Source organism: Engystomops pustulosus, chromosome 7, assembly GCF_040894005.1.
Source record: "Engystomops pustulosus chromosome 7, aEngPut4.maternal, whole genome shotgun sequence".
NCBI lineage: Eukaryota > Metazoa > Chordata > Amphibia > Anura > Leptodactylidae > Engystomops > Engystomops pustulosus.
Genome location: NC_092417.1, coordinates 21,652,752 through 21,668,481, shown reverse-complemented (window position 1 = coordinate 21,668,481; position 15,730 = coordinate 21,652,752). Strand labels below are relative to the sequence as shown.

The following is a 15,730-nucleotide window of genomic DNA, read 5'->3' as shown; positions in this document are numbered from 1 at the left end:
ACTTTACAAATACTTCATTTTAGTAGGTCATTAGCTTATTGATGAGATTTTATTAACTCTTGAATATACAGAGGAAAAGAAAATCGTCAATTTTGGTCTTTTTTGGGGGCCGTACACACTAAAAATCTATATTATCCTATAGATCATTATGATTACGGTGATACTTCATTTATATAGTTTTGTATATGTTTTTACATTTTTACTGGAGAAAAACTAATATAGAGAAAATCTCATTTCTTTTCATATCGCCATCTTTTCGGAGGCATAACTTTAATATTTTTTGGTTGACAGAGCTTATTTTTTTACGTGCTGAGTTGTCCTTTTCAGTGATACTATTTTGGTGCAACTTTTTTTGATCACTTTTTGGAACAAGTTTCTTGACAAAGACTTAACCCAAAGTGTGTAAATAAGTCAGTGAAAGGTGGTGGAGGAAGTGTCATAGTTTGGGAAATGTTTTTTGCAGCAGGAGTTGGACCTCTCATACAGCGGCAATTTTCATACAGGACAATGCCCCTGTCTCAGAGCAAAATGGGTAAAGCATAGAAGACTCAAATATTGAGGCTCCTTGTGTTCCTTTTACATCTGGAATGGGGAAAACATCTTTTTTGTCTACATTCATTCTATGCCCCCTTGACAGCTTCCCTTCATACCATGCCTCACTATCAGGTCCCTGTCATACAGTGCCCCTCAGCAGCTCTTCTTCACACTGTCCCCCAGCAGCTCCTCTTCATACTTTGCCCTAGCACCTCCAATTAGAAGAATTTCCTCTTCATACTTTGCTTCCCCAGCAGTTCCCCTTCATACTGTGCTTATCCGGCAGCTCCCCTTCATACTGTGCCTCCTAGCAGCTCCCCCTCATGTTGTGCCCCCTCACCATCTCCCATTAATACTTTGATCGCCTGCGGCTCCCATTAATACTGTGCCCCCCAAGAAGCTCCCCTTCATACTGTGCTCCCCAGCAGCTCCCCTACACTGTCCCCCCAGAAGATCCCATTAATACTGTGCCCCCAAAGCAGCTCACCTTCATATTGGACCCCACCAGCATCTCCCCTTCGTACTGTGGCCTTCTCTCATTTTTCTTACTGCTTAGTAAAATATATAAAGACTAGATACTTACCTCTTCCCGTCCTCCCCCCAGCTGCCGTCCTCCTCTCCTCCAGGAGGCAGGATGACATCATATAATTGCGCGTGCGGCTCTGCTAAACGCAACACCCGAGGCTCAGTGATAGCTGCGGCTCTCTGCGTTATCACTTCAGTCAACTCTATCAACATCTGGGGGACAACGATAGAGTTGATGTCCCTGGACAAAGCCTGAAATCCGGGACTGACCCACTGAATCCTCAATGGTTAGGAACTATGGTTCTGGCCTATCATACAGTTGTACAGTCCAGATGTTGTATAATACATTGGTTTACTATGCTGGAATAAGAGCAACCTAGAAATTCATCTGATGGAGAGTCAGTAATATATCTTCTTATCTGGCTGGAGTGTTTCCACCATTCTTAGTTTTTCAATCTCTTCCTTAGTAAATCCATTGTCCCCCAGTCTAAAAAATAAAACAAACACCAATTTAGAGGGTTATTTCTTAAAGGGATTCTATCATGAAGGGTAAGAAATGTCCTTCCTGAAATTCCCTCACATTGTTTAGCTATAAAAATAAATTGCTTCTAAAGCCATTTGCAAAGGAGCAAAGAAGAGTACAAGTATTTTGCCTGAGATGAGTCACTTTTAGATGCTGAAGGGCGATCGGCACATCACAGGCCCCTATCTTAGGTTCTAGTGTATATACAGTATGTAGTGACCTAGAGTGGGCCCTTAAAAATTTCTAAGCAACCTCTGTAGTTTCAGGTGGACAAGCCTGACAAGGTTATACATAGTGTTTCTCACTGGGTCTGGTTTGGGAGTTAGTAATGGTATGTCTAGAGAAAGGAAGACAGCAGACGGCCTGCAGAGCTACAACAGTCTTATCCACAGTTTTTGAGCTACAGCCCAAGAGAGTTATCCAGGTCTGAGCCACACAAGGTGTACAGCCAGTCTTATCTCAGCCCTGCCTACTACCAGAAATAGATCATGCATACAGACAGAGCCAGTCCTACCTCAGCCCTGCCTGTTACCAGGGATAGATACGGCATAGAGCCAGTCCTACCTCAGTCCTGCCTGTTACCAGGGATAGATACTGCATAGAGCCAGTCCTACCTCAGGCCGGCCTGCTACAAGGGTTAGATACTGCTTAGAGCCAGTCCTACCTCAGCCTTGCCTGTCACCAGGGTTATATCCTGCATACAGCCAATCTTACCTCAGCCATGCCTGCTCCCAGGATAGATCCTGCATACAGCCAGTCTTACCTCATGCCTGCCTGTTACCAGGGATAGATACTGCATAGAGCCAGTCCTACCTTAGACCTGTCTGTTACCAGGGATAGATCCTGCATAGAGCCAGTCCTACCTCAGGCCTGTCTGTTACCATGGATAGATATTACATAGAGTCAGTCCTACCTCAGCCCTGCCTGTTACCAGGGATAGATCCTGCATTCAGCCAGTCCTACCTCAGCCCTGCCTACTACCAGAGATAGAACCTGCATACAGCCAGAGCCAGCCCCACATCAGCCCTGCCTACTACCAGAGTTAGATCCTTTATGGAGTCAGCACTGCCTGAACCATGCCTGCTACCAGCAAAAAGTCCTGCATAGAGCCAGTCCTACCTCAGCCTTGCCTGCTACCAGTTATAAATCCTGCTTAGAGCCAGTCCTACCTCAGCCCTGTCTGCTACCAGGGACAGATCATGCATAGAGCCAGTCCTACCTCAGACCAGCTATCTGTTGTGCGTGTGACCAATTTATGACTAACACAGTTTAAAGGTTTTTGTTGGGTAAGGGGATTCTGCATTTTGAGTTTAATATTCCATCATTTTTTAATTACTTGCACATTTTGAAACTTGTGCAAATGTTTTTATTCAAATTCACTAGACTCCCACTCACAGGGGTTGTTGGTGCTCCAAAAGTGTTTGAGGTCATAGGACCTGCTTGGCTGATGATTTGATGTAGGTGACAGCACCAGAGCCTCTTAAAGTCACTGATGGGGTTCACAATAGCTGCTGTGGCCGAACATTCAGCCCATAGGGAAGAATATGTAACATTGGTGCAAAACATAAACAAAATAAAATCCACGTATACCTTGTACATCACATGTGTCCATCTCTATACATCTCTTCACTCACCGTATTTCCTGTATCCGGTATGCCGGATGGGACAGAGCTTCCACCAAGTCACTGAGGTGAGGACCAGACAGACGGTTATTATACAGGTAAAGAGTCTTCAGGGAAAGGTTAGACTTTATTACAGATGCCAACTGGGTGCAGGCCGTGTTCGGTAGGTCATTACCATCCAAACTGTTAAGAATAAGCAGATGATATGTAGGTTATGTGTTCGGAATTAGTATCAAACCCAATGGGCTTAGTTACACTGGCTGGACAACCTGCAAGAAAAGACTTTTTTTTTTTATAGATTAAGCTTTAAAAATGTATAGTTAGCGTCTCTTCCCAGGCTCTGGAAGACCAATTTCCTTTCCTTTGAAGATAGAATTCTGAACTAATGGAGTTGTGATTTGATCCTGTTCCTTACAAGTGTAGATTGTGTTGGCAAACTAGTCAGCGAATCAGAGCAACATCATGATGGTCTTTGAGTTGACCATGTGGTTTATGGCTCAGATACCTCTTCAATGCCTAATTTCTCCTTCCAAGACCGACCTAGATTACTTCGGTTGTCCACTTACAAATATATTGGATTTTAAGATTGTCAGAGCTCCGTATATTACATTTTTGTAAGGCTTCTGGGGTAGTGAACCCCCTGGACCATCGCGGACGATGACACAAGCTGACACCTGGGACCAGAGTCTAAGTGGCACCCGGTCTTCACCAGAGCCCACCGCAAAGCGGGTTGGTCTTGCTGCGGCATGGTACCAAGAGGTCGTACCACAGGTGCGACTTGTCCACGGTGGCAGCAAAGGTCGAGGTACAAAGTCGGCAAGCAATCTCGTGGTCAGGGGGTCAAGGCAGGCGGCAAAGGTTCGGGTCAGAGATGGAGCAGCAGGTCAGGGCTGGCAGCAGAGGAGCAAAATCAGGAACAGGTCCGGGGTCACAACGGGAGGTCAAAACACAGAAACAGGTCACAGGTAACAGCTTTCTCAGAGGCATAGAGAGCAAAGATCTGGTGGGGAATGCTGGGAAGGGCCGGCTTTTAACTAATTCAAGGAAGTGGCCAGTGCCAGTAAGCGGCATCCTTTAAATTTACTAGTACTGACGCACGCCCTAGGGGACGGGGACACGTGCGCTGGGAACCCGGGACGGGAGCAGGAGCGTGGAGAGTTAAGTGACAAATTGGAGAGGGGCACGAGTGCGTCTGCGACCCGGGATGTGGGTTGCAGGAGCACCCGTGAAAATTGTTCTGGGCATCACCATTCAGGAATATACTTTACTTCATTTTCAGATTAGGCAGCAATGAAGGCGGCCATTGCGAATGATCATGAAAATTGACCGATGAGAGATTGCTTTCTCGATTCTACTTACTATAGTAACTCTATTTTGCAGGCTGGACTAGACAGAACTTCCATCAAGTCACGGAGGTGAGGACCAGCCAGACGATTATTAGACAGGTCAAGTCTCTTCAGCGAGCCGTTATTCCTTATTCCGGATGCCAACTGGGTGCAGAAAGTGTCTTGTAGATAATTAGAAGACAAACTGTAAGAAAGAAGATGAGATGTGGGTGACATGTCTCATATGATAAGTTACACTAACAAGTATTTGTAGGTTTAGATATACTGCCCCGTATGTCTCAGTTCTGTACACATCCCTTATACTTACAATAATGCCTCTATCCTGCAGGTCGGGCTGGACAAGGCGTCCATCAAGTCACTAAGGTGAGGACCAGACAGACTGTTGTCAGACAGGTCAAATATCTTTAGGTAGGGGTTATTCCTTAATACAGAGGCCAAATGGATGCAGGCTGTGTCCTGGAGATTATTATAAGAAAAGCTGTAAGAATAAAAAGACAAAGACGTGTCAGCAGGCATGATGGACTTACAGTGGATACGCTGGCTCAGTAGACAGTGTTAAGGAGGTCGCACTGGTTTCGGACTCCATCTTGACTACTGCCCGCCATCTTAGATACAGCGGCCATGTTCCCTGATCATTGTCAAGTTAATGTCATCATTCAAACTTCATTTTATGTAACCTGTTTGCTGCCTGTCAGCTAATACCCTTTGACATTTAATGAGAAGCCAGTCTGTCCTTGATGCTACCTTATATTGTGATTCTGGAGCCACTTATCTTATTCTTCTCAGCATTAGTATAAACAATATCTGTGTACAAGGTCTCTGAGAACTGAGCACAATTAATTCACTTTTTTCCCAGTCTGTTATATATTATGCATTTTGATTATTAAAGGGTAGAAGATCTTGACTAAGAGATTGACGTGTGTCTTGGTCTTCATGTTCAATCATGGGTTAATTAGGACTCACCTTACAAAAGTCAAGAAGGCTGTTGGGGCCCTGCATAAAATATCCCTATCGACAGTATCTCACAATGAGCCTAGATACTTGTATCTATGAGTAGGTATCCCTGGTTTATCATGCTTGATTTTGGTTCTAGATTTATGTTAATATCACAGAAATATAATGTATAATGATTATCTTACCTCAGATAATTCAGGTTATGTAATGCTGGTGCAAGTCTTTCTAACCCTTCCAGGCCTGAAGAACATCCAGTTAGATCTAGATCCTCTATATACGTGCAGGTTTCCATGATAAACGCTAGCACTGTGCAGTCTACAGCTGACATGTGAACTCCAGAAAGGTCTATCCTTACATATGATTGTAATGATTTCTGCACCAAAACCTTGTTCCGGGTTTCAAAGAGGTAGAAGAATATCCTCAGTAGATGTTGTTTCTTGTCTTCTCCTTCCTTCAGGTCTTGTTCTTCTAGAATGAGGTTCTTCAGCCAAGTGATGACTTCTCTGGAGGCCTGATCTGCTTGTTTGTCCAGGTATTCAGTTAGTATTGACCTGGTGGAGGCATCTGATAGACCACACAGGAAACGGAGGAATATCTCACATCGTCCATCAGGATAGGACATGGCTCTAGTCAATGATTTCTGTAATTTCTCTGAAGAATATTCAGCATAATACACAAAGGCAGAGAAGAATTCCTGGACAGTGAGATGTAAGAAGGAAAAGGTCACAGGTTCCGCAGATTCTATCAAAAAGCTTGACAAAAGCTTTGACTTATTGTCCACAGAAAAAGACTCTAAATCTTGAGCATCAAATATAACCCTGTGATTCATGACTCCATGTTCTGCCAACCATCCGATGGACTGCAGGAGCTTCTGGGCGCCACTTTTCTCCAGGCTGTGATTGGACAGGATGTTGGCGACAAATATGGCAAAGAGTTGTGTCACAGTTTTGGGTAATAATGAGACCTGCTGATCATTGCTCGTTGATTGGAAGCTTTTAGATAATACTGTACAGATGATCCAGCAGTAGGACGGGAGGTAACAGAACGTGTACAACGTCTCATTCTGCTTCACATAGGTAAAAGCCTTTTCTGCCAGTTCAAGGTCAGGGAAGAAATTTTCAAAGTAAATCTGTCGTTGTTTCGGAAAAAATCCAATGATTTCTACAATTCGCTGGAAAACCTTACAATCTATTGATGCCAGTCTAGTCGGGCGACTGGTCATAAGAACAGAACAGCCATTAAGAAGAGACTTTCTTACCAAACTAACCACAATCTGACCACAATTTTCAGGCTCTTTAGGATCAGAGCACAAGTGGTGGGATGTGAAGTCCATTGTATGATTGCTTTCATCTAATCCATCAAATATAAAGAGAAGTTTCTCAGGATCTTGTAAGATGTTCCCAAGCTCCTTCCACAGATATGGGTATTGACCGAGGATCATGGTCTCCAGACTTGCCTTATCCAGTCTATTGAGTTCCCGAAATTTAAAGAAAAAGACAAAGGAGAATCTTTGATAGAGATCTCCCTTCACCCAGTCATAGACAAACTTCTGCATCAGCGTGGTCTTCCCTATACCGGGCACTCCGCTCACCAGCACCATATGTGGTACCAGTCTGGATTCATGGCACCAGCGGAAAATCTTGTCAGGAGAAATGTGTAGGAATTTGTTTTGTTTTTTCTTTAAACATTCGGCATGTTTTAGCCCGGTCTTTATGAGTTCATTCTCATAGCGTTCCCTAAAGTGATCAGTGGAGAATATGATGAGGTTCACATAACGTGTGCAGAAGGAAAAGCTCAGTTCCTCGTGGTTACATCGTGGAGGATTGTTCTCTAGAAGTTCATGAGTGATTTCATATAAGTGTTTCTTGTGATGGCTCTGGATGTCTATAGGAAAAAGACAATAAGGGTAAAGATGAAGCTCTAGATAATCTGGATCTGGTTTTAACCAAAATTTTACAAAGGAACATTCTCCTGCTGTCCACCTGCTTCATCTGCTTTGGGTTTTATAGGATTAGATTCATGGGGACTGGGAGAATGTACTTCGAACTCACCTTGTAGTTCTGGGAGAAGATGGTGTCCATCTTTATCTAGCAGGATTTGCTCCACCAGGAAGTCACCTAATAAAGTAATGACAGATTTGTAGGATTTTCATGGGAAGAGATCTCATGAGTGCTGAATGTATACAGTGAGTCTTCCTAGTACATAGGTGGCTTCAGAACCTTATGTGTGAACATTGGGGGAGTAGAAAGTGGTAAGGACTTAAAGCAAGTGGTTTGTTTTTCACCATGTCCTGGTACTGTGAGGCATCACTGAGCAGAAACAAGTAAAATATTTCTAGCAAAATTAAAAGCTTTCCACCAGATTTCTGCTTCCAAGGTTAAATATACAAAGGTACATACCAAAAAGTGAACGTTGGCGCAGAAAAAAAGGTGTGATGAGATTTATTGGGGATTTATTGGAAAGTCCCCACTGTGGCGCTTGGTTGTCGTCGCTGGTATATTATAAGTAACCCTAGCTCATGGAAAATCATAAATGTGGAATAACATATAGGAAACTTCCACTGACTGTTAAAAATATATATATACACACTGATCGCTATTGGTTAATGTGGATGAAAAGGGTTAACGGAAGACTAACCTGACATATCCGCTGTCCCGATGCTGGGGTCAAGGTTTCCAAGTCCTGCATACGATGTGGTAGATGTCCGTTTGTAAATCCCTTTTTGATGTGGTCCAATATTTAGAACCTTGCGATCAGGTAGGAGAAGACAGTTCGGTGTGGGACTGCAACACGCAGTAGTCCGGAGTTGGCAGTGACGTCACTGTTAGTACGTAAGGGGCAAACGGACTTGCACCAAATGTGTTTTCGAGACCAACGACTCTCTTCCTCAGGGTAGAGTTCTACCCCCTCTGATGCTGCTGTGATTTGTCAACATTCCGTGTCTCCCAACATCCGGTGTCTTCCCTAAAGCACTTTTTTAGATACGATAAGGGAACTTCACATCTATATATTGGGGCTCATTTACTAAGGGTCCGCAGGGTTTCCCGAATATTTCCATTTTGCGGCAAATTGCCCCGAGTTTTTGGCGCATGCGATCGGATTGTGGCGCATCGGCGTCAGCTTGCATGCGACAGAAATCGGGGCCTGTGCCGTTGGACAACCTGACGGATGCGGATAAACCGCGGAATTTAAAAATGAAATTGTGTCGCAAGATCAAGCACTCACATACACCAGGAAGAAGAAGGTGAATTCTGGCGGATCTCAGCGCGGAAGCAACACATGCAGGAAATTGGACGCACAATCTTAGTGAATCGTGGCAGACCCGAATCCTCGTCGGACAAAGCACAACGGGGATCGTGACAGGGCCGGGTAAGTAGATCTGCCCCATATTTTTGAACTGTTTTAACCTACCAGCTTCTGTATCAACATATATAAGTCAAGATACACACACTGGTAGGTTAAAACAGTCCAAAAATATACAGAGAACAATGAATAGACAATATATAGATGTGAAGTTCCCTTACCGTATCTACAAAAGCGCTTTAGGGAAGACACCGGAGGTTGGGAGACACGGAAGGTTGACAAATCACAGCAGCATCAGAGGGGGTAGAACTCTACCCTGAGGAAGAGAGTCGTTGCTCTCGAAAACACATTTGGTGCAAGTTCACCCTTGTCCGTTTGCCCCTTACGTACTAACAGTGACGTCACTGCCAACTCCGGACTACTGCGTGTTGCAGTCCCACACCGAACTGTCTTCTCCTACCTGATCGCAAGGTTCTAAATATTGGACCACATCAAAAAGGGATTTACAAACGGACATCTACCACATCGTATGCAGGACTTGGAAACCTTGACCCCAGCATCGGGACAGCAGATATGTCAGGTAAGTCATCCGTTAACCCTTTCTACCACATTCCCCATAGCGATCAGTGTGTGTGTACATATATATATATATATTTAACAGTCAGCGCAGGTATCCTATATGTTATTCCTCAAATATACAAAGAGCCATAGAACCTACCTCTCTGATGGAGCTCCTCCAGCACAGCGTTCAGACCGGGAGAACATTGATACTTCTGTAAGACATGAAGACTGACCCACAACGCTGTCACAGCTTGTCTACCTCTCTGGAAAATATCCTCTAGTAAAGTCTGGGCCAATATTTTTCTATTTTGTACATTCAGATATTTCTAGAGCAAAAGAAAGATCACACATAAAGGGTCATTATACAAAGGGTTAAACTGCACAGTCAATGTATGTCTTTACTATAAAGTGTTGATCCAAAAAACATTAAAAATATGGAATATTTGGAGAAATAATTATTCCTGAATCCACAAGTATATCCCATTATCTCCTAATTTATGTGTAGATTATGGGGGTCATTTACTAAGGGCCCGATTCGCGGTTTCCCGACGTGTTACCCGAATATTTCCGATTTGCGCCGATTTTCCCAGTATTGCCCCGGGTTTTTGGCGCACGCGATCGGATTGTGGCGCATCGGCGCTGACATGCACGCGACGGAAATCGGGGGGCGTGGCCGAACGGAAACCCAGACGGATTCGGAAAAACCGCCGCATTTAAAAAACCGAAAGTGTCGCGGAGCTTGCACTTACCTTCATCCAGGATAGGCCGGTGTAATCCAGTGCGTTCCGATGCTCTTCAGCGCAGCAGCGCCACCTGGTGGACGGCGGAGGAACTACCTTAATGAATCCCGGCCGGACCCGAATCCACCGCAGAGAACGTGCCGCTGGATCGCGAACGGACCGGGTAAGTAAATCTGCCCCTATGTGTTAGATTTTTCTATTTGAGGGGTTCCCCATTAGATATAAAAAGCTGCATCTACTAAATTATTAAATTGTTCTCATGTGTTACTATAAGACAACATCAGAATCCAGCCTCTTGGTAAGGGCAGGATGGTAGACCTTCTCCTCTCACCTCAAGGTCTGGGATATTTCGGGAATTCAGCTCATGCAGAAGTGATGAAAGACTCAAATTCTTGACAATGTAGAGCAGATCATCCTGGAAATATTTATACGTCATCCTCAGGACACAATCTTTATACTGACAAAGCTGCTGGTAAAACTTCCGGGTAGCCTCATCTATGAAATGAAAAAGATACAAGGATCATCTAGAACATGCAGAAGGCATTTACTGTACCAGCACACAAATGTTACCACCAAATGGGTCTTCCCCCAAAACTGCAAGAGTGGAAACGCATGCGTTTTTTAACAGACAGCTTAAAAACGGCCCAAAAACGTGTTCAAAACGCCACGTGTGGCACCACTTGAAATAATATTATAACATCTCATTAGATATGTAGAGGTAATTACCCAAAAGTTAATAATATCATATTTTTACTCCCCACCTGATAAAATCTGTATCCAAATTGTTTAGTTCACTAAAAGTGCTATTTACGTGTCACATGGAAACCAGCGCAGCTGCGCCACAAAAGGGTCACATGCGCCACAATAGCAGCGCACACACTTCTTAAATACCTGTGCAAGCCGTTTTAGCCTAGAAAAATGTCCACAGTCCGTCTAAAGTGCAGTGCAAAGCCCTTAGTAAATGTGCCCCAATATCTGGAGACTAAGTGCATCAAAACAGGAAATCAGCACAAGAAGAGCATGAGGATGAGCATGAGGTCCGGAGTAGAACAAAGAACTATCACAGAACTAGGACACCTGTAACACCCCTGTCAGTGCAGTGTGTTACGAAATAATGCTCCCAATAGATACGTGTGCCACAAAGACTGATCACTTCTGTGAGCCCTCTGGTGTCTATAATCGGTAATGCGGCTGGTAAATATCTGCCTGAGAAGGAGTGTTGATTATTGTGACCAATCAAATGCATTGTTATTATTGTACTGTACAAAGGTGCTGGTTGGATAATGAGCTGGACACTCACAAGGGAAGGTTCTGGCTCTTTCTCCTGAGGTCTTTCCAGGGAGAGTCCAGTGATTTCTGAGGCACAGAACTCCTCACCACATGGCCTGCAACCATCAGACCTCTAGAGCAGTGGTGGCGAACCTACGGCGCGGATGCCAGAGGTGGCACTCTGAGCCCTTTCTGTGGGCACCCAGGGCTTCACCCCAACATACAGTTTGCCAGCTAGGACTCAAGGCTTTCTCCTGTGATCCAATGCAGCCCAGGACGCACCATGCTCAGCAACATTTTAAAGCAACATCCTTGACTGCCAGGACTACAGGAGGAGCAGGAAGGGTTGGATAGAGATGGATTATCATTTGAGCTCCTGCTCTGGGCCCCCTGATTCTTCCTCTTCTGGGGACCCTGGAGGGAAGCTACGATCCAAATTTCTCCATCTTGAACTCAGGACACCAATATGATTAAAACCTGTGATACAGCAGGGATCAATAAGTTACTGCTTAAATTGTCATGTTGGCACTTTGCGACATACAAGTAGAATTTGGTTGTAGCTTGGGCACTCTGTCTCCAAAAGGTTCGCCATCACTGCTCTAGAGGATCCTGAGCTACCTACCAGAGCCTGCCTTGGAGTACTGCATAGCAGCTCCGCATCTCCAGCCTGATGCTACCTATACCAGGCTTTCAGCAACCTCTGCCAAACACCAACCACCCAGCTATGTTGAACTTGTCGAATTGTTCCTGCCTTTGTTCTTTCCGTTGTTCCTGAAGTTTTATGGTTGACATCCCTTGTCTCCGAGTGATCCCTGTGTAAAGCTGCTGACTACAAGGGCGCCCCATTTACCATCACCCAGGATCCTTACACCTACATCGAGATTGCCTAGACAAGTTGTAATTCAATAGCGTACACAGTTTGGTGTCGCAGGAGTGAGAATAAGGAAGTAGTTCTGATGCAGGCATAAAATTTGGTCAATTTTCAGGAATAATATGGTTTAGCTTTAAAGAAACAAATGCACCTCCACCCTGAAGGTCACAGTTTCAGTTTGTGCAACAAACTCGTTAGGGATTGTAAATTGTCGTCTAACTAGGCCGGGGCTTGTGGAACAGCAGTGAATGGCGACTCGAGGATGGAACTGCTGCTCCATGCTTTCTTATGGTTTTGGTAAGAAAGGTCCACTCTGGGGTACACTGGGATCACTGCACATCTACCAGCAGGGGGCACACTTGGTTATCTTGGACTCAAGACCTATCCTATCCTATGTAGTTTGGGCACTCTGTCTCCAAAAGGTTCGCCATCACTGCTCTAGAGGATTCTGAGCTACCATGCTTTCTTATGGTTTTGGTAAGAAAGGTCCACTCTGGGGTAGACTGGGATCACTGCACATCTACCAGCAGGGGGCACACTTGGTTATCTTGGACTCAAGACCTATCCTATCAAAGAGAAATTTACAGATCTGCACCCAGAACCCCATAACAACAGGACAGGCTCACAAGAGGTTGAGGGAGGTGCCCAATGTCTCTGCACACTTAGGGCTCAGGTCTGGCAAACCAGGAATGATCTTACCAATCCTGGTTGAAAAATGAAGGACTATCTGTGGTATTCGATGCCCTAGGCAAGGAGAGACCAGTTAAGGTGCAGAAAAGGAGATATTCCATCCCTCATCCATCATAGACCCCCCCTACAAGCGAGCCCTCACAGGACCGTGCACTCGCTCTATATCACCCAATAGCAGCTTCAGATACATTCGGGAGATGAAAGCCCTCCCAGAGCTTTCCAAAAGAAGTGCCGAGATGGGGAAAGTAATGTCAGCAGATTGGTCCCGTGTGTTCTTATACCATGTTGGAATTGAAGATATGGGTGGTGAATGCAGTTGGGCATCTTTTGAACAAAACGAACAACACCTCCCTCCTTGTATATAATGTTGGCCATTTTACCAGTTTTATGTGTGACTGATCATTGAGAGGAGTTCAGTTAGTTGTACTGTATTCCTCATCTGCATTAGTGTTGGGTGTGTATTGATTAACTCTTCATAAATAGGAACAAATTAAAAAAAAAACTCTGCAATTATGAAATAGTTTTAAATTGCACTTACCGTATATACTCGAGTATAAGCCGACCCGAGTATAAGCCGAGACCCCTAATTTCAACACAAAAAACTGGGAAAACCTATTGACTCGAGTATAAGCCGAGGGTGGGAAATGCATTGGTTAGAGCCTCCCAGTATATAGTCTGCCAGCCCCTGTAGCATACAGCCTACCCAACCCCTGTAGCATAAAGCCTACCCAGCCCCTGTAGAAGAAAAAAAAATAACACTGTACTCATCTTTCCGACGTCCCCCATAGGTCCTCTTCTGTCTCAGACAGAAGAGGACCTATGGGTGACGTCAGAAAGGTGAGTTTTGTCTTTATGTTTTTAGTTGACTCGAGTATAAGCCGAGTTAGGGTTTTTGAGCACAAATTTTGTGCTGAAAAACTAGGCTTATACTCGAGTATATAAGGTAATAGTTTGCACTTCCCGGTGTATATGTAATGACCTACAAAGGAAATCACATAACAGTTATATCATAGTAGAAGGAACGCTTACCATCAAGCTGAGTTATAATACCCATTTCTGAGCCCCAATCCATAATAAAATCGTTACGGTAGCTTTCTGTCCTAAGGTAGGCCTCTTCCACCCCTGTAAGGGACTAGCACAGTGAAGCAAGATAAAGAAGAGAGTTTGTGAAATAACAACAACAGCAACGGATTAACAGGCTGGCAGCAAAATTATTGAGGGTGATAGGTCTGTGAGTTGGATTGAGTTGGCTGGCTGTGGTATTGGTACATCATCAGCCAAGGACCAGTAGTTGTGTGGCTGGAATCAGTGTCCTTTCTGTAGAGGAGCCAGACTGGCTCTGCTGCATGGGCGGTACAATTTGGTGCAATCTCTGTGTTTTAGGAATGATCCTCTGAACACCATGCAAACTCCTACAGCAGGACCTCCAACCTGCCTCCTGACAGATGGTGAGAGACCAATGCACAATGCATGTGCACCACCATAATGGCTGGGATTGTCATCCCCAATGACGTCCATTACTATGAGCAATCTGATCTAAGCAATCTGAATTATACTCTGCAGTAAAATGACAACAAACAGTCATACAGTAATATCAAAGTATATTGTACCTGTGATCAGACCCCCTATGGTTCAAGTACCCTAGGGCAGTGATGGCGAACCTTTTAGAGGCCGAGTGCCCAAACTGCAACTCAAAACCCTGCTTATTTATTGCGAGGTGACAACCAAAAATTAAAGCGGTAACTTATTGCTCCCTGTTCAACAACTTTCAATCATATTTGCCTCCTGAGGACAGCAACACAGTAGAAAGATGGAAAATTTTCATCATTTCAGAATACAACTGAAAGCAGCATCTTTTAAGTTGCTTGGAACTGCAGGAAGATTCTTTGAGTCTTGTCTGGTGTGCTGGGCGATGGCCCGGGTGCCCACAGAAAGGGCTCTGAGTGCCGCCTCTGGCACCCGTGCCATAGGTTCGCCACCACTGCCCTAGGGGACCTAATAACATAAAATTAAACAAAAAAAGTGGTGTCAATGTAAACGACAGCTCATCCTGCAACAAATGACGCTTCACACAGGTCCATACACTGAAGTATTAAAAAGTTAAGGGTGTGAGAATGTGTATGATTATATTTTACAAAATATTTCAATTATTTTAAATATATTAAAACATAGTAAAACCTACAGTATATAAATGAGATATCTCTAATCTAAAGAGGAGGTATCTTATAGTGAAAGCTGTAAAACCAAAGCCTTCAAGAAAATGACACACATCCTTTTTTTCGTCAATTTCACTATATTTTTTCCAGCTTCCCAGTACATTAAGTGTACATTAATTGGCATGACTAGGAAGTACACATTGTTATGTATTGAAAACTGCGCAATACTTAATAAAAAAAAGTTATGGATTTTGAAAAGAGGGGGTTAAGGACTGTAAAGTCTAATAATAGATATTGTCTATTGTTCTATGTATTGTTAAATGTAATTTGATACAAATAACTATACTTGGTGTCAAAGTGATTCTTCCCAAAATATGTCACTCAGTGGACACCAGAAGGACTCGGTGATACTTATAAAAAGTCTCCTTTATTGCCGTCATCCAGGTTACAGAATACAGGATACAAGATACTTGCGCAGATTATCAGTCACGTGTCCATGTCAGTCAGTGTATCAGTGAGGATATGTTCTGTAATGGCCGGGAGGTTTCCATCTCTTCCCGTAGCTCTTCATATATTGTCATACATTACACCTGTTGTGTTCTCCGTGTGTTGTCCGAGATGTAAGAGCACAAGAGT

The 15,730-nt window shown here is 44.0% G+C and overlaps 1 protein-coding gene across 2 annotated transcripts; it reads right to left on the bottom strand.

The window, feature by feature from the left end:
- Nucleotides 1-929: 929 nt before the first annotated feature.
- LOC140069401 (NACHT, LRR and PYD domains-containing protein 3-like) lies at nt 930-14,413 on the bottom strand. 2 transcript variants are annotated; one of them, XM_072115069.1, is made up of 9 exons: nt 13,968-14,413; nt 10,440-10,603; nt 9,526-9,694; nt 7,556-7,621; nt 5,690-7,388; nt 4,858-5,028; nt 4,564-4,734; nt 3,217-3,387; nt 930-1,546 (listed from the first exon to the last, which is right to left on the bottom strand). In XM_072115069.1, the coding sequence occupies exons 1-9, from the start codon at nt 14,008-14,010 to the stop codon at nt 1,459-1,461; spliced, it is 2,742 nt and encodes a 913-aa protein (XP_071971170.1). In that variant the 5' UTR covers nt 14,011-14,413; the 3' UTR covers nt 930-1,458. The 2 variants fall into 2 exon arrangements, with proteins under 2 accessions (XP_071971170.1, XP_071971171.1); XM_072115070.1 differs by lacking the exon at nt 7,556-7,621.
- Nucleotides 14,414-15,730: the final 1,317 nt, after the last annotated feature.